The sequence below is a fragment of the Phoca vitulina genome, unplaced genomic scaffold, assembly GCF_004348235.1.
Source record: "Phoca vitulina isolate PV1807 unplaced genomic scaffold, GSC_HSeal_1.0 scaffold3, whole genome shotgun sequence".
In the NCBI taxonomy this organism is placed as follows: Eukaryota; Metazoa; Chordata; class Mammalia; order Carnivora; family Phocidae; genus Phoca; species Phoca vitulina.
The window spans coordinates 37,623,584-37,644,471 of record NW_022589706.1 but is presented as its reverse complement, the minus strand read 5'-3'; the positions used below and the strand labels follow the sequence as shown (position 1 = coordinate 37,644,471).

The window sequence follows — 20,888 nt, the reverse complement described above, 5'->3', positions numbered from 1 at the left end:
TTACCTTTCCCTGCTAAATAAATCAAAAAGTTTGTCATTAATTGTCAGTGTCACTTTAAATGGAGTGACTTGTCCTATCAACTGTGAGCAGTTTAGCTATTTTGAGGATGGGGAGTTCCTACGTGGTAGGCAACATCATGACTGAGGGTGTGCCACAAACTCCTTCAACCAAAGCCCCACATGACTAGTTTTTAGTCAACACTTTCCTCTAAATTCTCAGACACGCTCCCCCCATCCCTCCATCCATGCCTTTCTCTAGATATGGGTGAGGGGGAGCCGGGGAAAGATGGTGAGCGCAAACACCACAAATTTAAAACCTTGATTTTGTTTCATTTATTTAAATAAATATAAATATAAATTTTATATAAAACTATTCACATACAAAGGGACTTTGCAACTTGAATTCCAATCTCTCCCCAGGCAAATTTTCAGAAAGCAAGACCTACAGGGTTTAATTTTCTAAATTATTTGCAGTTCAATACTTTCATTTAAAAAACAACAACAGAAAATAATCCAGAAACCCCGTGTTCTTCTTAGGTTCTGAAATACAGTAGGGAAGGGGGAAATGACATGCGCTTTCAAAATCCCAGATACAGCGCTAAACTTAAGCCAACCGTGTTTTTTTTTCTCTGTTATATGACAAGGCTGAGTTGAATCTAGATTATTTACATTAAAAAAATGACCTATAACTTTGAGTGTAGCTTCAAACAAATAGGTCAAGGAGGAGACTTGAAGGGTCAGGCTGGGCACGTATGCCCGCAGAATGCTCAGCTCCGTCCTTCTGCAGATGGGACCACAGAATGGGCGTGGATTTGGGCCCCCGGGTGTCCGCCGCGTTGGTGTTGTGGGGGCTGCCAGGAGCGTGTGGTGAGAGGGAGGCGGCCCTCCTTCATAAGGGAGAAATCTCCTTGTCATCGTTGGCCGAGGCCGGCGACAAGGAGTCCTCATCCTCGGAGCGCGCGTAGTGCGCCTGGCTGCCGACACACTTGCAGCCCGCGTGACTGTTCCTCTGTGTACCCTTCCCTTCTTTCTTATGCTTCACCCGGCGGTTCTGAAACCAGATTTTCACCTGCTTCTCTGACAGGTTCAGGTATGTCGCGATTTCGATCCTCCGGAGTCGAGACAGGTACATGTTGGAAGAGAATTCCCGCTCCAGCTCCAGGAGCTGCGTGCTGGTGAACGCCGTCCTCATCCTCTTGCCATTGGGTACCTGGCTGGCGTCCGAGCCCCCTGCAGACCGGCCAAGAGAGGGCAGAGAGGTAATTCTCGGGTGAGGCGATCCCACCCCACGTGCCATCCCTTGGAAAGGACGCCTCTCCAGGACCCACCCGCGAAGCTCATTCAAACACCTGTATCCATCCCTCACCCTTTCCCATTTCAGGGCACTTCTTTACTCGGCGGGGAAGGATAGAGACGCCCACAGCAAGTGAAGGCCTTTGATGTGTGAGTTGTAAAGTCAGAGGCTTAAAGAGGGGTGGAGGCTTGCATTGTCCGGTCGGCTCCCTTCAAGCCTAGCAGAGAGGCAGGCAGGCTTAGCCAAAAGCATCGACAGGCTTTAGCTAGCCCCGACGACGGAATGCCACACTTAAGTTCAAACCTACCCACCCTGCACCTCAGCCAGTTTAGCCTTCGGTTTCTCAACCCTCAAGTTCGAGGTCCCAAAGGCCCCGATATTACGCAAGACTCGGACACCAGGTACCGGGAGTGCACGCACCAGGCTGCTTGGAGAGGTTCGAAAGCTAACTTCCGCCTTCGTGGAACTTCTGGGGACGACTCCACAGTTCCACGAAAAGCCCCTCCTCCCCCCTCCCCGCCCCCCCCCAAAGCTGCCACTTCCTCCACTGGAGGCGGAAAGTTTGCTCCTGGGAGCCGGGAAGGCGCGGCGCGTAGGTGCCCAGAGCCCCCGCCCTACCCATGGTGAGGCAGTGGAATCTCCGCGGGTCCCCCACGTTGTAGGTGGTGGCGGCGCAGACAGGTGCGTGGTGCTGAGGGTGTCCCAAGGCCGCCGCGGCCGCCGCCGCGGCTGCCGCGGCCGCCGCTGCAGCGGCAGAGCCCGGCTGCTGGGGCTGATGGTGGTGATGGTGGTGCTGCGGCGGGTGGTGATGATGGTGCGCGTGGCTCACGCGTGGGCAAAACTGCGCGTCCCCGGGACCCGAAGAGAACTGACCCTTGAGCAGGGGCAGGGCCCCGGCGCCCCCCGGGGCCCCACTACCCCCGGCCCCTGCACTCCCGGTGCCTGCGCCCCCACCGCCGGAGCCGGCGGGCCCGCGAGAGGAGTGCAGGTGCGAAGTGACGCAGAGTGGGCAAACGCAGAACGCGCCACTCTTGCGGGACGGGCAGGCGGGCCCAGACACCGACATCACCAGCGGGGACGGCATGCCCAGCGGGATGAAGAAATCTGGCCCGGGGTGCGGCTCAGGCAGCGAGGGCGCGGGCCGCGAGGAGTCCTTGATGATGAGCGAGTCGACATAGAAGGAGCGCGACATGTCGGGAGGGGTGGGTGGCCGGAGGGCCGGGCCAGCGGTGGCGCCCCCTCCCCTCTCCTGTTCTGAGCTCTGCCCCGGGCGCGGCGCGGACGCGGGCGGTCAAGCCCTCGGGGACGCGGAGGTGTTCGGCGTCTGGGCTGCGAACAAAGGGGTCCCTGGAGAGGGCTGGTCCTCACGTCCCCCGCCCGGCGCCCCGGCTCCGGGATTTTATAGCCCCCACCCCGGCACGTGATGCTGCGGAGTACCGCTCGGCTCAGGCTCCTCAGCAGCTCCCCACCCTCGGGATAGGCTGCCCGAGTCACAACAGAAGCGGCGAGGAGGGGCGGGCGCGCGGCAGGGAAGAACTCGAAGGAGGGGGATGGGGGAGACTTTGCAAAGTGTAGGTTTTGTTAATTTCGCGGGGAGGCCGGCCTCCTCCCCCTCTTTCTCCACGCTTTCTCGAGAAATCAGAGCCGCATCCCCCATCCTACCCCCTTCCCTAGCCCGGGCCCCAGCCCAACTCTTCCCCACTCCCGGCCGAAAAGCGCACCAGGTGGGGACCTTGAGGCCTTTTTAATAGGGATGCCCAGTGCTCCCCGCTCCTCTGTACCAGCCGCGGCTGCGCGCGGAAGAGTGTGAGGCCTGCTGTTTGGAGCACGATTGTGTGGGCGGCGGGCTGGCGGCGGCCGAGTCCGGCACCGCGGCTTGGACCACGGATACACACAGACACGCACAGACACACAGACACATACACAGTCCCCCAGCATTTGGACTTGGCCAAAGTCATTCAGGTGGTTAGTTCGTGACCGATCCGCGGCACAAGAGTGAAGCCTCCCACCTAAGAAGCCGCAGAGCTTTTCATTCTAATGCTTGAAAGTGCCTTTGCACTTGGGGCTTTCCTGGGGCCGCTCAGATCAAGGACACTTCCTTGTGCTCCTTTGTAATGGGCAGTGTACCCTTTGGCGAAGAGACACGTCGAAGAGTCACTCTCCCTTCTCCAAGCCAATGCATTTCCAGGACAACCCTGCAAACTCCGTCGCAATGATTTTGGAGAGAGGACCCAAACCCCAGCCCTCCTGGAGACTGAGCAGGCTTGGGGAAGGCCTTTGCTCTGGGTCCTGTGATTTTCTGCGCCTTTCTATTTTACAGACCTTGAGCAGCTCTCTCCCCACCCCCCTGCGCCCCTTTAAAAGCTGAAAGAGGTTGAAGGAATTTGAGCCACTCAAGGAATCCTGCCTCAGGATGGGAGCCGTGGCTTGGTAAAGGAAATCTGAGGGGCATAGGCCCCAGCGGAAGACTTGCGCCTCCGTGGCTAGGCGAGAGAGGGTGGCTGCCAAGATAGGGGCTATTGATCTTTGGGGAAGGTAAGGTGGCAGAGGTGACAGCTTTCTCTTTTTTGCCCCTGTAGAAAATCTGGTTGGAGCAGGGAGGGTGAGCAACCGCTACAAGTCTGATCCTTTTTCCAAAACAGCTGACTTCAGGCCTGAGTTCACAATGGTGTTAAGAAACTTGGGGACAGGACTCCCTCCACCTCTGAGAACCAAGTGCCTAAATCCTAGGGGAGCATCAGCTTCTCGGCTGGAGGCATGGCTATCTCTCTGTCCTCTGTCTGTCCCTCCTTTCCCCTTTTTCATCTCTGGGACCGTTTCTTTTGCCTGCTAGAGAAGTGTAATTGGGTTGTAGGGACGCCCCGCTCTGGGGAGCCCAGGATTTATGGATGGCAATTAAAGTTTTATGAATTGCAGCTGAGGCTGGTTATTGAGCTATTTGAATGTGATTAGAATTCAATTAGAAAGCGGTTAGTGGACGGTGGGTCTCCAGAGTGTAAACAGACAGCTATTCCAGAAATGTGCTAATCCAACATCTTGTGACAACAATTAAGGAGTCTCAGGGCTTAACTCAGGGCTGCTCAGCTGTAACTACTTTTGTACCACAAGGTTTGGCGATGCAGCCATCACAGACGCTCAGCCTCAAGCCAGCCTGCCTGCCTACCCGCCCTCGCTCATGTCAGCAGAACGCAGGAAGTCCCAGAATCATTCCAGCCCCAAGAAGAATGGAAGCTCAACCTCTAAAAGATGCTTAAAGGCTGGGTGTTTTTTTTACAGGCCTGAATTGTCCAAACAGGTGACATGATTTCCCCACTCTGCAAGTGTGTGTGCGTGTGTGTAATTTATATAATATATACTTATGTGAGCACTTTGTAAGTGCTCAAAGAAAGTAATAGCTTTTCCCTTTCCTTTGTCCTCTTCTGGATTGGGTAGAAGGTTATCAGAGGTCTGTTTTTGGCTTACAGTTTGGGTCACTGTGTTCCCTGTTGTTCTGGGTATGCTCATGGGAAGAACTCCTATGCTAATATGCTGGAATTTGCGCTTATGTGAGGACCATTTGATTTTAGAGAATCCTAATTATGAAGCATGAGCAACTAAATTAATTTATGTCTAAGTTTGGAAACATCCAGTTGGAGTGCTAAGGAATTTTGAGAAAAGTGAGAGGCCCATGGCATTACTTAGGGCTAAAAGGGGTGCAGTAGCTCGGGGCCAGACTTGAGGTGGAAAGCAGACCATGTCTGAGAAACTTGCCTATAAGAGAGGACTTGGTTAAATTGCTTAAGCCATGGTGATGAGCACAGGGTGATGTATGGAAGTGTTAAGTCACTATATTGTATGCCTGAAACTAATATAACATTGCATGTTACCTAAGTGGGATTAAAATACAAAGTTTAAATTTTTTAAAAAAATAAATTGCTTGAACCCACCAAGAGCAAGAATTTGGGGGTCACGTTCCACACTGGAGGCTCTCCTCAGATTCTCCTCATTAATTCTCTTGGATCTCTCAGTTTTTCTTTCTTTTCTCGACCCAGCCCCATCTTCAGAAGTTGGCCCCACTGTGGCTTGCCACCCCCATTCCCAAAGGAAGCCTACCCTCCATGGCCCTGAGCAGCTATGTGGCTGGCCTGCCCAGCCAGACTCTTCCCCAGGACAGCTCCTCAAACCTGCTCAAAGCAGGAGGGGACCCCTGAGCAGCCTGTCAGTGTGCCCCCACAGTGCCCCTGCTGCCACGCAATTTTATTTCTCAGTGATTCTGTCCGATAAAATTTCATCGTCCATTAAGTAATCCCTGAAATGAGAGCTCTTATGAGCCTATAATGAGCTCTAATTGCCACGACTCGGGGAGCCACGTGGAAGGATTTATTCGGTATTAAGCAGTCGGGTACAGAGTACAGGCTGTTACCTAAGCCATTACTTTCATAATTCAAGGAGAAAATTAGTTCTTTTAAGGGGCAGGGGGATCCTTTGATTTCCTCCCTCTTGCTGGGATGACAGAGGATGGCTTTGTCTTCCTTGAGTGCAAGACAATGTCACAGATAAGAAGGTAACAAAATTGCCCCCCTTCCACTCCCCTAACACACACCAGTCAGGGTACCCCATCCTTACCCTCCAATGAGAAAAAAATCAAAGCAGTTCAGAGGTGCCACCTTCTTGCCCCTGGACTCTCTCACTTGAGCCTGGATGAGCAGTTTTCCTCCTATCTCAACCTTGAGATTTGATTCTTGCTTGTGGCTTTCAAGAAGCCTTCCAATACTTACCCCACCCGGGATCACACCTGACCTGGACCCCACATTCCCCTCTTGTTTCTCACTCTATTTCCTTTCATGGGCAAAGTCAGGGAAAGCAAAGAATGTGGACTTAGCATTGCTTATTCCGCAGGCCCTAGAGTTCTGACCTATTGATGTGCTTAGCTGTTTTACCGGCTGTAACTCGCACATTGCCCTTTCCTCTGCACACACCCCCCCACGAAAGAGAGCCCCCCCCATCCCTAGTCCTTTTTTCTCTCATTTTTTTAGCGTTTGCCCACACGGTTCTCCTGCCCCAAACAGAGACCGTGAGCAGGGCGGGACAGCCCAGGAGTTGGCGGGGCGGCCTCGGATTTATTTGCTCCTCTTACATTGATTTCATATTAGTTTCCAAAGCGATGAATGATCTCAAAGCTGGGTTTTGTTAGCCGAACACAAACAGGAGACAGGACTTACTTGCCCCCAGCTCCCTTTAATGAGGTCATTATCAAAGCGTGAACAAGTCTATGAATGTTTTATTGAAAGCGCATCGTTAACTTGTATCCATCCTTTTCTCTGAGTGGCATTGTGATATTGCTGTCTGTGGCACATCTTACCCGATATAGCCCGAGATTTCCCCATTCTCCGTAACCAGGCAACCCTTTCTGAATACCCAAAAATTGAAAAGAACCGCTTAGTCTTCAAGAAAGTCCTCAATAATAGTGGAAAAGAACAAAGATCCAGGAGACAACAAAATGCCACAGGGGTGACTTTTCATGAGCAATTATCTCTCATTAATCAGAAGAACAGCTGCAATATTAATTTTCTCTCTTTCTTCCTCTCTTTTCACAGTCCCCAACATTTGAATAATCATAAATTTTGATTTTATGAAGGAGTCACATTTTCAGGGGCTGGAGGAAAGCAGCTACCTAGGTGAAGACAAGGAGAAAACGCTCTCATTTTATTTTTTGTTTTGTTTGGGTAAAGCTGCCAACAAAGCAAAATGAAAAAAAAATAAAAATAAAAACAAGAGGGATATACTAGAGAAAATGGTCCTCCCCCCCTTTCTTCTAGATGGCGGCTTAGAATCGGGACTCTTTTCCCGCGCCGCCTCTTGACAACTCCCCCTCCCTCCCTTCTTTCCTCCCCCTGCCCAGACCCATTCCCCAGTTCGGCTCTGAGCAGGGTGGAGGGAAACGTCCCCGGCGTCTGGGAGTTTCAGCTGGGTTTCTGCCCGTTTAACTTGCAAACGTGAAGCCAAGCGTTGTCGATCTGACCAAAGAGACACTCTTTGGGCGTAACTCGCATTGTGGCCATCAAAAGCCCGCCAGCCTTGGATGAACTGAGACGTGCATTCAGCAGAAATGGGGCGCTCGCTCTTCTTTCAGGAGCCGCAGAGGCGATTGTTCACAGGATGTATAGCCAGGGTGGAAAACGAGGATCCCCAGATAAGGCTGTAACCAGCAAACCCGATTGCGGGGCGGGGGCGGGGGGGGGGGTAGGTTAAAAGAATCTCATTAAAGCCGAGGCTGCAATTAGCAAATACACACTCTTGGAGAACCCAAGCCCCTCTTGAAAAGCCTCGAGTCGGGATGAAAGCGGGGCAGTTCGGAGGCAGTCCCCACATGCCTACGCCTGCAGAGTGAACAGGGGCTCCGGGGCTCGGCTCTCCCGTCAGCTGCCCGAATATTACTTTGAACGCAGCGCAGGCGAGCCCGTTCGGCCGAGAGGGCAGGCGGCGGGCCTCGTGCTCACCCACCTCCGAAAGATGGCCTTGCTTCTCCCTAGTGTTTATTCAGAGCGGATGGGCCTTTGAGAAACCTCAATTCGCCTTTGTGCTCTCGACAGGCGCCAGAGTTCAATTCGGCCCTCGGAGAAGGGGGTTGGGAGGAGGCCGCTGGGAAACGAGTGAGGAGTCTGGATCAGAATTTCGGGAACAGCCGGGTCTCCGGACCCTCTGAACAGTTTTGATGACACCCAGTCCCCGCCACACAGCCTCTCTGCTCCCCACTTCCCCTTAATTAATATTCGCCCACCCCCAGATCCTTCAGCCTAACAGGGCATCCCTCCCCCACCCTTAAAGCTCTCCTCTGTCATCAGAATAAAATTTATTGAGCGCCTACTCAGTGCCCAGCGTGTGCTAGGCCCTGCGGGGAGCACGCCTGAAAAGGCCAAGACTGTATCCAATAGAATATTGTTTCATTTCAGTAACAATGGCTTGAGGTGGGGAACAATTATCCGGATAATTGAAGCAAATGCTCCACCTCCCTCCCTCTCTCCCCAGTTCCCTAGGCGCTGGCCTTTTTTTTTTTTTTTTAACTACCTTTTTCAAAGTTGGTGGTTTTTGTTTGGTCGGAGGGTGTTGCTGGGAGCGTAAGAGGAGGCCTGAATCATTCACACGCATACGAATTCCCCACTTCCCTTGGCCTAAAGTTTGCTGAAAGCCCTGGCCTGAAATCGCTGCTTAGTAATGGAATTCAAGAGTTTTGTTTTTGTTTTTGTTTTTGTTTGAATGCTACCAAAAAGAGAGTGAACCTTTCTAATTTTTAGCCATCTAGGCTTTTTGGTGTTCAACCTTGGTCATCTGCAAAAATCACCCAGACAGCGTTATAAAAGTATGGATGCCTTCGAGATTTTGACTTAATGGTATGGGGCCCAAGCTTAAGAATTAAACAAAAAACACTGGCTGTGGTTCTGATGCAGGTGAGGGTTGAGAAATAACGGATAAATCCTACCCGCTACTCCTGGCACCTGAAGAGAAGAACTTACCCTCTCTGAGCCTCACTCAGCAGTTGGTAGCTGGAAAGCGTGTATGGTGTGCCTACTATATGCTGGGCTCGTGGCATACGGGGAATGCCGTTGTACAAGACTGGTCCCTTGGGAATTTCAACAACTCAACTCAGTGGCGGTGAATCGCAAAAGGTCGCGTGAATGTGAGAGAAACGACCATTTGGCTCTAGGAGTGAGTGGGTAAAGCTGAAGTCTGGGAAGGTGACTTGCAGAATGAGTGGCAGTTGGCCTGGGAAAGAGGGATGGGGAATGTGTTGCGGGCCACCGAAGGGCGCACACAAAAGCAGGGAAGACTTTCTCTTGGTTAATTGCAAGAACTGAAAGGAAGCCAGGGAGATTGGTGGAAGAATCTGTTTCTGAGCCTGTGAGATAGGAAAATGCCTGCCACTTTCCAGTCCTTGTGAGGAATTGAGGACTGCTTGGCGCCCCGCCTGGTGCCTGGTAAGAGCTGTCGGTGGTTTTTATTATTATCCAGGATCTGCAGGTCCATGTGCCCTTGAGGCTGGGGAATGAAGTATCAGAGGGCTGGGCTTCGCAGAGGGAAACCAGGAAGCTGGAGCAGAGGCTCAATCATCTCTCCCAGATGGCACACCTTTTCCGAGCTGAGTTTCTACTTCCAAGGCTCCTTCACAGCCTGGAGCCTGCACCCCAAAGGTGCCCAACCGGGGGTTTCTCTAGCCTTCAATTTCTGGACGAACCTGTCTCCTTCAGCAGCCGCGTCAACATGGACCTGCCAGGGGAATTTCCCCACGCCCCACTCTCCATCCCCTTTGAAGGCCTGGTGTCCTGGAAGCCCCTACTTGGGACTGTTCCCTAAATTTCAACATTCCTTTGGCCTGGAGAAACCTTCCAGCATTGCTGGTCTGTTTGGTTTTTTTGTTTTTAAAGTTTATTGATTTATTTAGTAATCTCTAAACCCAAGGCCAGGGCGGGGGGGGGGGGGGACGGTCCTCAAACTCAGGGCCGGGAGATCAGGAATCTTGTGCTCCTCCAATGGAGCCAGCCAGGTGCCCCCTTTGCTGGTCTGTTTTGCACAGGAGGAAGCAGGTGCCATTCCAGGATGCCAATCTTCATAGCCACCATTTCCATAACCCCATGTGCCTGGCTCTGAATGAGGAGCCGTGCCGGCATGACCTCATTTTATCTGACAGATAAAATGCCATTATTATGGCTGTTGTTTTTTTAAAAGATTTTATTTATTTATTTGACAGAGACGCAGCGAGAGAGGGAACACAAGCAGGGGGAGCGGGAGAGGGAGAAGCAGGCTTCCTGCCGAGCAGGGAGCACGATTTCCCAGGACCCTAGGACCATGACCTGAGCCGAAGGCAGACGCTTAACACTGAGCCACCCAGGCGCCCCTATGGCTGTTTCTTGTATGAGAATCCTCAGTCTTAATGAAGTTCAAAGACTTACAAGGTCAGACAACTAAAGATGGCAGAGCCAGGATTCAGATCCTGTCTATCTAATGCAGGGGTGTGGAGTTTTAGGCACTAGGTAATACTAGCTAATGATACCTAGCATTTATTGAGCACCTATTATGTGCCAGGGTATGAACTAAGCTTTTTAATGTATCTTTAATTTTTCACAATGACCCTGCGAGGTAGGTACTTTTATTATTTACTCATTTGGTTTTTGTCCACTTCTTGGTTAGTGTGGTTTTCCTATATATTAAAGATCACAGAGGCCAGTTTAACGTGGCCCATATGATGGGGCACAAACTGGCACCAGAGAATGTGATTGTTTTTATGCCCCTACACCCTGAACATAGTAAGTGCTGAAAGACATTTGAAGTGGGTAAAAGCAACAGCTTATTCCTTTACTTCTAAAGCCTTGATTGTAATCAATACATAGGTCCACTGGTTGGTTGGGTACTCGCCCCTCCCCAAATGCCTGCAAGCTGCACCTGGACAGAAACTGGGTCTGTTTTGTTTATTCGCCGTCTGTGTCGAACACCTAGCCTAGAGCTGGCATATATTAAGAGATAAATATTTGTTGAATGATTTCTCATTTTACAGATAAGGAAACAGGCTCAGAGAGGCTACGCAAATTGTCCAAGGCACAGAGCTTCCAAGGGGCAGAGGAAAGATTCAAACCGAGGATTTCTCATCCTAAGACCCTGCTCTTCTTTCCACCCCAGCCCACAGCGTCCTGTGCTGTGTCGCCTGGACCACAGCGACTGAGCGGGCGAACCCGGGCTGCGCGTCTGGGGGCCGGTGCGAAGTCGGTCCTCACTCAACCCCGAACCCCAAACGCGGGTGAAATCGAGGGAGGCCGCTCCCTAGATGGAGATAGACTGTGAGAGGATGCGAGGCGCTCCTAGCGCGTCCGCCGCTCCCGGCGCTTTCGCTGCGGGAGCTGGAGACCCACACCGTACCCTCTCTGGGGTCTCGACTCTCTGGGTCCCGATCTCTCCTTCTCCCTAATTTATTTCTCATTGGAAAACGAAGCGACTCTAAGGGATCGTACTGAACCCACAGCCCGAGAACACCGCGACCGGCAACGGCCCCCAACCACCTGGCATCCACGCTCCGCGCTGCGTCCTCGCCGCGACAGGTGCGCATGCGCGAGCGTGTGTGCAAGGAGGGAGAATTTAGCGTGAATCTGTGTGCGCAAGCGCGTGTGAAGTGTGCGTGAGCGTGAGAATGAGTGCGTACGTGAGAGTGGGACACGGGGTGTGTGCGAAGCGAATGCATGTGTCGGCAAGTGTGTGAAGAGTGCGAATATGAGTGCGTGATTGTGTGTACTTGTGTATGTGAAGCGTGTAGGTGTTTCAGAGCTTGAGTGGGGGTTTGTAAGCATGACTGTGTGAATATAGGAGTGTGTCAATATATGAAGGGGCAAATAAGAGAGGCTGTGTGTGAGAGAGGGTGAGTGTGAACAGTATGCGTGTGAATGTGTGTGAGAAAGCATGTGATCCTGCGAGTCTGTGCATAGGTGTATGTGTAAGAACGTGCGCCCGCCAGGGCGTGTGAAGAGTATGAGCGGGGGTGTGGGAGATCGCGCGCGTGAAGTTCGCCTGTGAGAGTGTGCGTGCCCGGGACGCGTGCGTGCTTGGGATGCGTGCGTGGGGCGTAGCTCCTGGAGCCCGACCTCCGCCGCTCACCCCCACCCACCCAGGGGGCGGGCTGCAGCAGCCCGGCGCCTCTCTTGGCGGAGCAGCGGGGTCACTGAGAGGGAGGGACGGAAGGAGGGGACAGAAGTGGCCCCTCACGGTGGAAACCTGCAAGTAAGTGAGAGGGGCTTTGGGGGCATCACCGGGAGTCCCCTTTTTCACCTCTCCCCCAGTTTTCTTCACTCACCCTCTGGATCATCTTTCTGGCCATTTACCCAACAAGTATTTATGGAATATACCAGGCCCTGCTTTCACGCTGGGAAAACCAGAAGAACAAGACAGCTTAGGTCTCACTCATCGTGGAGCTAACACGGGACTTTCAGTTCATGTGTAACTGCTTTGCAAAATGCTGGTGTTATAAACACAAATTTTGGTCTCTGCGCTCAAGCCGAGGGGGCATGGAGAGCTTAGAAGACAGAGTATGATAGCAGTAAGACAGTACGTTGAAATAAGTGCCAGTGCATTCCATCTCCATCCGAACCACGACCCTTCCACTGCGCTCTTGAGCTTGGGCTTGAGGTTAGGCAGTCCTGGGTGTGAATCCCCCTCCTTGACAATGGAAATTATAATGGCACTCTTCTTATGGGGTGGCTGTGAGCAGTAAATGAGTTGTCATGACAACCCTTGGCACAGTGCCTGGAACATGTTTAGCACTTGGTATATGCAAGCTACAGTGATGCTGATGTTGATGTTCTGCTGGCCTGATGGAATGCTGTGGAGAAGGGGAGATGTGGTGTAGGTTTTTTTAAAAAAGATTTACTTATTTATTTGAGGGGGGAGGGACAGAGGGAAAGGGAGAGAGAGGCAGAGGGGTCTCTATCTCCGGACCCCGAGATCATGACTGAGAGGAAATCAAGAGTCCCATGCTTAACCAACTGAACCACCCAGGTGCCCAGATGTGATGTAGGTTACACTGTTTGAGAGATTATCTACAGATTCAAATTAATTTGTGTATATTTATATTATATTGCTTTGTAGCATCAGGTTGTGAATATCTAGATGCTTGGTCTTTATTCATCTCTACTAACTTCTTACCCTCCTGAACCAATGTTATTACTAGTGCAGTTGTTAAGGGGAAGTTCTTTAGGGGAAGACAGCAAGAACCTATAAGAGCCAAATGTCCTTCCAGGCAGCCTTAGAAGCATTTTTAGTCCACCCATGTGCCATTAAAGTGAAAGGGAATATTTTCACAGTGACACAAAATGCATGCTGTAATTTAACCTTGTGAGTGAAACTTCTAATTAAGTATGACATAGGAAGTATGTTTCCTGATTAGCCACGTACCTCCCTGGAACAAGGTACTGTATAAACAATTATGGGACATGGTAGTTTTGTTTTGTTTTTAATGTCTTACTGTCTTACTAAGTTTTTTGTTTTGTTTTGTTTTTGGTGTTCAAACTAGGACCATAAGATAATTTTGTTTTAAACCAAAGAGAGTATCTTTAAATATTGAATTTCCTTATTTAGACTTTTTCAAGAAAAAAATATATTTTAAAAAGTCTTGAAAAATATGAGAATTGGTTGCAGCATCTAGGCTCTCAAATTTAGTAGCTGGAAATGAATTTTGCCACTATCCAGCTGACCCATCCATCTTATGTTACAGTCAGAGAACCTGAGGTCCAAAGAGAAGTAGTGTTATAAGTGATCAATCCCTTCCAGCAGTCACCAAGTAGGACCATCTCAGTTTTGTTTCTCTGCCCACACTATCCACACTTACACATTTGAAGGAAGATATCCTGGCAATTAGGAGGAGAAAAGGGGGAGAATTTCCAGCTCCCTTCCAGACTGGCACATCCCTGTTGTGTTGTCTCAGTCCTAAACCCTTGGAATCTTCCTCAAATCCTCTCTTTCCCTCTGTACATTTAATTTGTGGGGAAGGCTTGATGGTTCTACCTTTAAAACATATCCAGAAACTGACCACTTTCAACATCCCAACCACTATCACACTGATCCAAACCACACTCTGGTCTCCTGCAGAGCTTTCTGACTGGGTCCTTGCTCTCATCCTTGCCTCTACAATCTGTTCTCAATTTAGCAGCCAGAGGAAGCCTCTAAAAACAGAAGTCAGATTGGGTCAGAGTAAGAACCAAAGACCTTACAATGACCAAAAAGGCCCTCCATGATCTTAACAGTGGCTATCTCTCTGAACTCCTCTCCTCCTATTGGCCTATTCACTCGCCCTCCTTTCCTTTCTTGTCTGACCCTCTCCTGCACTGGCCTTCCCCTCTGCTGAGAACTCTTCCCTACAAGTCCCTTTGCTTACCTTCAGGTCTTCCCTCAAATGTCACTTGCTCACTCTTTTTAAAATATCGAAGCCCCTACTGTGCCCTCTGCACTCCCAACCCCCCTTACCGTGCTTTATTTTGTTTTCCATAGCATTTACCACTTTCCAACATACTATATAATGTACGGAGTTTATGTGTTTATTGTCTGAATCTCCCTTTGAGAATGAAAACTCCTGGAGGATATTTATGTCCATGGGGTCACTAAGAACGGTGCCTGGCATAATAGTTGCCATCATCAATATTTGATGAGAATTCAAAAGAAGAAAGCCAGTGTTCTTGGTAGATGCCTGAACTCAATTCTATCTTACCTCTACATAGCACTTTGGAGTTTCCAAAGACTCTTAAATATGTTATGTCATTGGCTGTGCCCAGTTATATAAGCTAGATAGGACTTTTTTTTAAATTGTTATTTCCACAATGAGATATTCAGAGGTTAAAGGACGTGTCCAAATCAGATCCAGGACTGGGATCTAACTCAGAGTGTCATTTTTGGTAGGAAACAAGTTCTCTATTCTAAACCTCTTGGCTAAATGAGGAAAATATAGGTCACTGGATTCGCTGTGGATCCTTCTAAATTCTGGCCCCGGGATGAGGGCTGGGTCCTTCTTCAACTGCCTGCCTTTGCGATTATGTAGCTGTTCAATCCCCAGCTAAATAAGTGATGTTTGGGGGAACATTCCACAATGGCCACATCCTCTTGTTTTTATAATTTGCACAGGGTTGAAAACAAGAGATATTGTCTTGTTGTTAGCTCAAGCTCATTTGGAGTCTGGCCTGAATCTCTTGACTTGGCTGGATGCCCTCCCTCATCTGACTGCTCTGGGCAAACCAACATACTGTCTTAGTCAGTGCATTACAGTTCCTTCCTCATGTTTGGGTTCTCTGTCAGTCCATCAGATTTAGCTGATGAGCTCACTGACTGAAAACTGATTGAGCAAGACAATGTCCCTCATTCTCTAGGCACACACAGCACCATTGTTTTCCACAGATACTAGTGATAATTGACATCCTCTTATGAGGACATTAATATCTCAAGAGTAATCAATAACCGCTGTTAGAGCAAGAATTTATCATATTGAACTACAAAGGTAGCAAAAAAAAAGGGTAATATGATTCAGAAAATAGATGTAAGTATAAAATTACCAATTCTGAACAAGTTTTAAGATAACACTATTTCCGGGGCACCTGGCTCGCTCAGTTGGAAGAGCATTTGAGTCTGGATCTCGGTGTCATGGGTTTGAGCCCCACTCTGGGTGTAGGGATTACTAAAAAAAATAAATAAATAAACTTAAAAAAAAAAGATAACACCATTTCCTCGAGGATGTTCACATGTAGTAAAATAAATGACAGTTACTTCTCTGTTATCTTTCAAATACCATGAATTATTACTTTTTTATGTGAATGAGGGAAATTTAAACATTTTGAGACAAGAAAAGAAATAGAACCATTTTTTTTTATTGATATATTGATTCGATGTTTGGTTATGGATTAACCCATGCCATCTCCACTTAGAATGTAATACAAGTCTCAGTTATACACTATTTTTCTGCTCCAGGTGCTCTAAAGGAACAGAGATGTTCATTATAAATGCAGAAGGCATAGTTCAGAAAGGAGCAATGGCAGCCAAAGTTAACCGCATCATTGCTATTCTGCAGGGGGCTCTTTTTTTTTTTTTTTTACCTTGGGTGCTGGTGGTGGTGGTTGTTGTTTGAGATTGAGCAAGTTAGTGGAGTTCCACACAATGTACCTAGGAATGATCATAATACCATTTATATTGGCCAGAAAATGACCCCTAGCCAGAAAAGTTTGTGTGTATTTAGTTGCCAATAAAAGACAAAGCATATCAAATGAATGGCTACTTTTAAAGATAAGGCCTAGGTCATACTGTTAGATGAACTTCTGGAAATAGAGCTACAGTTGCTATTGAAATTCACCATTACTTATCAAGTGCCTGCATGTGCCAGGTGCTGGGGTACAAAGATGACTAAAGCCTCACCACAGCCCTCAGTGAATTCTAATAGGTATGTGATGATGGAATGCAGTAATCTATGGAATCATGGAGGAGAGAGCCGTTCTGTCTTCCAGCTGGCATCAGGGACTCTGGGATTGGGCCTTGAACTATTTATAGGATATAATCAGATTAAAAACAACACAACAACAACAACAACAACAATAACACAACAATGAGAGAAGAGACTTCTAGGCCAGGGGTCCATGAGTGAGCACAGACCTGGACAATGCATTCTGTGGAGCTGGAATGGCTGCATGCAGCAGGGAGAAACAGCAAGGACTGCTTAGCAGCAGAAACAAAGGGTCTGAGTGGTTGGTGAAAGAGTAGGAGCTATTATTAGATGGATAGTCTTTGAGGGATGCTAAGTAGAAAATTGAAAAGATTATATTGAAATCATTATAAGGGATGGATTGGAAGAGAGAAAAATCAGAGGCAGTTGAAGTCTTAGTGTCAGTCTCAAGATGATGAAGGTCACATTAGTCAGTAGTGGTGGGAAAGGAGAGGAGAGGAGAGGATAAATTCAAGAGTGCCAACAGTCCTCGGTTGCTCTTTAGATGGGATGTGGGTACAGAAAGAGAAATGAGTCAGTGGGGAGTTGGATTTCTGGCTCAGGTGTCTGTGTCACTGAGGGCACCGTTAACAAATGTAGTGGTTACAGAAGATAAGCAGTGTTTCATTGTTTCAGATGGACTTGTGGATAGAGTGGATGGGAGAGGAAGAAGGTGAGGTTTTTGGTGTTAAGCATTTTGAGTTGTAAGTGCTGTCAGAACAGCCAGTGGGACATTTTTGATGTGTAAGAGCAGTTGGAAATAAATACCCGAACTTCAGAGAAATTGGGGTTGGAAATAAACATGACATCAGCCAATAGTATTTAAACTACATATAATTGTTGGAACATCAAGTTGAGATGAAATTACTGAGGGTTGAGGTGATGGTTAGGATGGCCAAGCTCATTGTCTTGGCATAGTATCTTTCCGAGTAATTGGCACATAGTAGTTAACATATTTGTTAAATGCTGACTCTGTTCCAGAGTCTCACTTCCCCAGTTGGAAGGCAGCTTGGTGTGAATATGGGATTAGAGTTAAAAATACCCTCCTTTAGGGGTGCCTGGGTGGCTCAGTCAGTTAAGCGTGATGCCTTGCTCAGGTCATGATTTCAGGGTCCTGGGAATGAGCCCCCACATTGGGCTCCCTGCTCCTCAAAGTGGTAGCTTCTTCATATGACTGCTGAGCAGGGAGCCTGCTTCTCCCTCTGCCCTTCCCCCACTCATGCGCGCGCGCTCTCTCTCTCTCTCCAATAAAAAAAAAAAAATCTTTAAAAAAAATTGTTTAAATAGCCTCCTTTAGCCAACCAGGTGCCTTAGAAAGTTGACCTGAGCACTCAGTCCCCATCCCATCTCATCTAATAGAAATAGAGTGAAGTAGGGAAATCCTGATGTCATATTCAGGTACCCTGCCTTGTTTTCATTCCAAAAGACTTCTTTTCCCATGCAGACCTTAGATATTTTCTAATAGATTCAACCTTATCTTCACAGGGCCTGCTGACAACATGCCAAAGATCCATCAAGTAGGGCAGCCAGATGTTTATGGCCTGGTTCTGGCTTATTAGCACAGCATTGCTCAGATTCCCAGTCTGAGTCAGAATCCTAAGTGACTGTTCCAGGTCACAAGATGTTTACGTTCCTGAAGGATTTAAAGTGCTTGCAGAATGGTCTGTCATATCCACCTCCAGAACTACGATTGCTCATCTTTGAGATCCCATGTAGATGGAAAAATGAGGGAGAAATGGCAAATCAATGCACAAAATCATATACAGTGTCACCATTTATCATCAGCTAGAAGGTGGTATTGGTCTTGTTACTTTCCTATCAGTTACCACATTACCTAACTGCCCTCATCCTATGATGTTCTGGATCAACCTCTCTGCTTCAACCAGGCAGAGCTGTTTGTAGTCATAGCACATACAGCCCCATATGTGGGGCTTCTTACCCACACCTTTCCCCATTTAAAGTGCTTCTATCCTTTTCTCACTCATCCAGTTTTGATCTTTAAAATGCTCCTCCAGGGACTCCTGGGTGGCTTAGTGGGTTAAGCATCTGCCTTTGGCTCAGGTCATGATCTCAGGGTCCTGGGATCGAGTCCCACATCAGGCTTCTTGCTCAGCAGGGAGCCTGCTTCTCACTCTGCCTGCCACTCTCCCTCCTTGTGCTCTCTCTCTGACAAATAAATAAATAAAATCTTAAAAAAAAATAAAATGCTCCTCAAAGTGGTAGCTTCTTCATATGACTTCTTCCTAATGGTAACAACTCAGATTATCCAAAATTCCTCAGTGTTTCCATGTATGCTTAATTATAAGTTTTATCTCTATATGGTATATCCTAATTCTTTAGGATACTTATGAATACCCTTATTTTTCCAGAGCAATATCTTGTAAACTAACCCTCAGCATCACCTAGAAAGATTGTTGAGTTGAATGAACTAGTCAACAAGGTCAACTTGAAGTTTTTTGGATGATGGGAATAATAATGACTGATTCATTCACTGAGTGGTATGGCAGACACCGTACTAAGCATTTTGCCACGTTATTACACTTGATTGTCACAGTAAAGAGTGAGGAGGAGATCATCCTCATGTTACAGATGAGAAAATCGAGGTTCAAAGAGGTTAAGTAATTTGCTTGAGGCCACATGATTAGTAAAGAGCATAACCTGGGTGGAAACCCCAGTCTTTGAGACTCTACAGTTCATAATCTTGCCATGCTGTCTGTTTCTTAAAACAAAAACAGTTTTTGGTATTTTTTAATCTCTTTCCATTCTTCCTTGCACAGGGCTGCATACTGAATGCTGTAATTAAATTTGAGGTTGCAGGAACACAGGGATGCTAATTTCCTTCAGCGGATGAGTGTCTTGGTCAGCATAGATGGGGAAGTAAAGGAAAGTAGGACCTGCCTCAGCAACTGCAAAGCCAGACCTCATGGAGAACTGAAAAAAAAATCACTCCTCCTCATGCCCATTTCCTCAGAACGGGCTTACTCAGGGTTTTAAGGATCCGCTTTCCCTGTGAGAACAAAGCTCTCAGATAAAAGGCCCTTCATTAGAAACCAGTTCTTTCATTAATTCAACAAATATTTGAGTGCTTACAATATGTCAAGCACTCTTCAAGGCACCAGGGAAAAGTGGTGAGCATAACAGAGAAATTTTGTCCTAATAGGGCTTCTGTTTCAATAGTCTTATATTAAGTTTTAGTGATAATAATTCTCATGTGGCTGTTCTCTTCCTGGTGCTTATTCTCTGGTTTGAAGACTTCCTCATTTTCAGGATTGTGCTTGAACTAAGAAGTGGGTATAAGCCAGTATTTTCCAAATTTATTTATCGTGGACACCTGTTAGTTGCTTCTTTTTTTTTTTTTTTTTTTAAGATTTTATTTATTCATTTGACAGAGAGAGCACAAGCAGGGTGCACGGCCGGCAGAGGGGGAGGAAGCAGCAGGCTCCCTACTGAGCAGGGAGCCCAATGCGGGGCTGGATCCCATCATGACCTGAGCTGAAGGCAGTCGTTAACCGACTGAGCCACCCAGGCACCCCTGTTAGTTGCTTCTGCAGCATTAATAGTGTATGGTTTCAGCCTTGGAATTCTGGGGACGTTCACACTATCTATGGCTCCACAAAGGAACATATGATCTAGGCTAAGCCAATCAGTATGTTATCCCTTCCACAATGATTGGCTTGGTGGATACCATGTGACCTGAGAAGGTCCAATAAGAGCAAATCTCAGAAATTTTAAAGAATAATGATTCTCTCTAATGCTCTGGAGAGTGCAATGTGTACATATGAGGGCTGGATCTGCTGCGGTCATTTTGTAGAGAAGAGGGAAGAATCTGATACACAGATGTAAGCAGAGTCCAGAAATGGAGCTGGAGGCCTGGGCAAATTGCATTTTGCCTGCCCCATCTCTAGACTTTAACCATCAGTGAAGCCAATAAATATCTTCATTTTTTGAAACAGTTTGAATTCAGTTTTGTTAATTGCAACTTAAAGCATAGCAATTGATATTAAAAAAAAGAAAAAAAAGATGAAGAAAAGAAAGGAAAATGAAAAAATACTTCCCTTTCCCTTTGTTTTTTTCTAGAAGCATTTTACAGGACTAGATTTTCTCAGAATAAAATCACATTGGGAAATGCTGATTTTGACAGTTGATAGCTATTAGCCAATGTCCTAGAGAGGTTAAAATATGCATCCCTTTGACTAAGTTTTTAAAAAAGATTTATTAATTTATTTGAGAGAGAGAGAGAGGGTGCAAGCAGAGGGGAGGGGCAGAGGGAGAGAGAGACAAGCAGACTCCCTGCTGAGGGGGAGCCCAACAAGGGGCTCTATCCCAGGACCCTGAGATCATGACCCCTGAGCCGAAATCAGGAGGCAGATGTTTAACCAACGGAGCCACCCAGGCGCCCCTTGACTAAATATTTTTGAGAAGTACTTTTGTATCTACGAGTATATAGTCTAAGTGCAAAGCAATCTTCTTCACTGTTAATCTTCAAAAATGGCATGTGGTAGGGGCGCCTGGGTGGCTCAGTTGGTTAAGCATCTGACTTCGGCTCAGGTCATGATCCCAGGGTCCTGGGATTGAGCCCCGCATCGGGCTCCCTGCTTAGGGGGGAGCCTGCTTCTCTCTCTC

At 47.9% G+C, this 20,888-nt stretch overlaps 1 protein-coding gene across 1 annotated transcript; it reads right to left on the bottom strand.

The window, feature by feature from the left end:
• Positions 1-835: 835 nt before the first annotated feature.
• On the bottom strand, positions 836-2,486 carry GSX2 (GS homeobox 2). Its single transcript, XM_032400379.1, has 2 exons — positions 1,913-2,486; positions 836-1,230 (listed from the first exon to the last, which is right to left on the bottom strand). Exons 1-2 carry the CDS (start codon positions 2,484-2,486, stop codon positions 890-892), a joined length of 915 nt encoding a protein of 304 aa, XP_032256270.1. The 3' UTR covers positions 836-889.
• Between the last annotated feature and the right edge of the window lie 18,402 nt (positions 2,487-20,888).

Bases quoted from the DNA above. Each gene is read 5' to 3' on its own strand.
- GSX2 (XM_032400379.1), bottom strand. From the start codon at position 2,486: ATGTCGCGCTCCTTCTATGTCGACTCGCTCATCATCAAGGACTCCTCG. The intron at 1,231-1,912 runs GTAGGGCGGGGG...GCCGGTCTGCAG, and splicing joins ATTCCACTGCCTCACCATGG to GGGGCTCGGACGCCAGCCAG.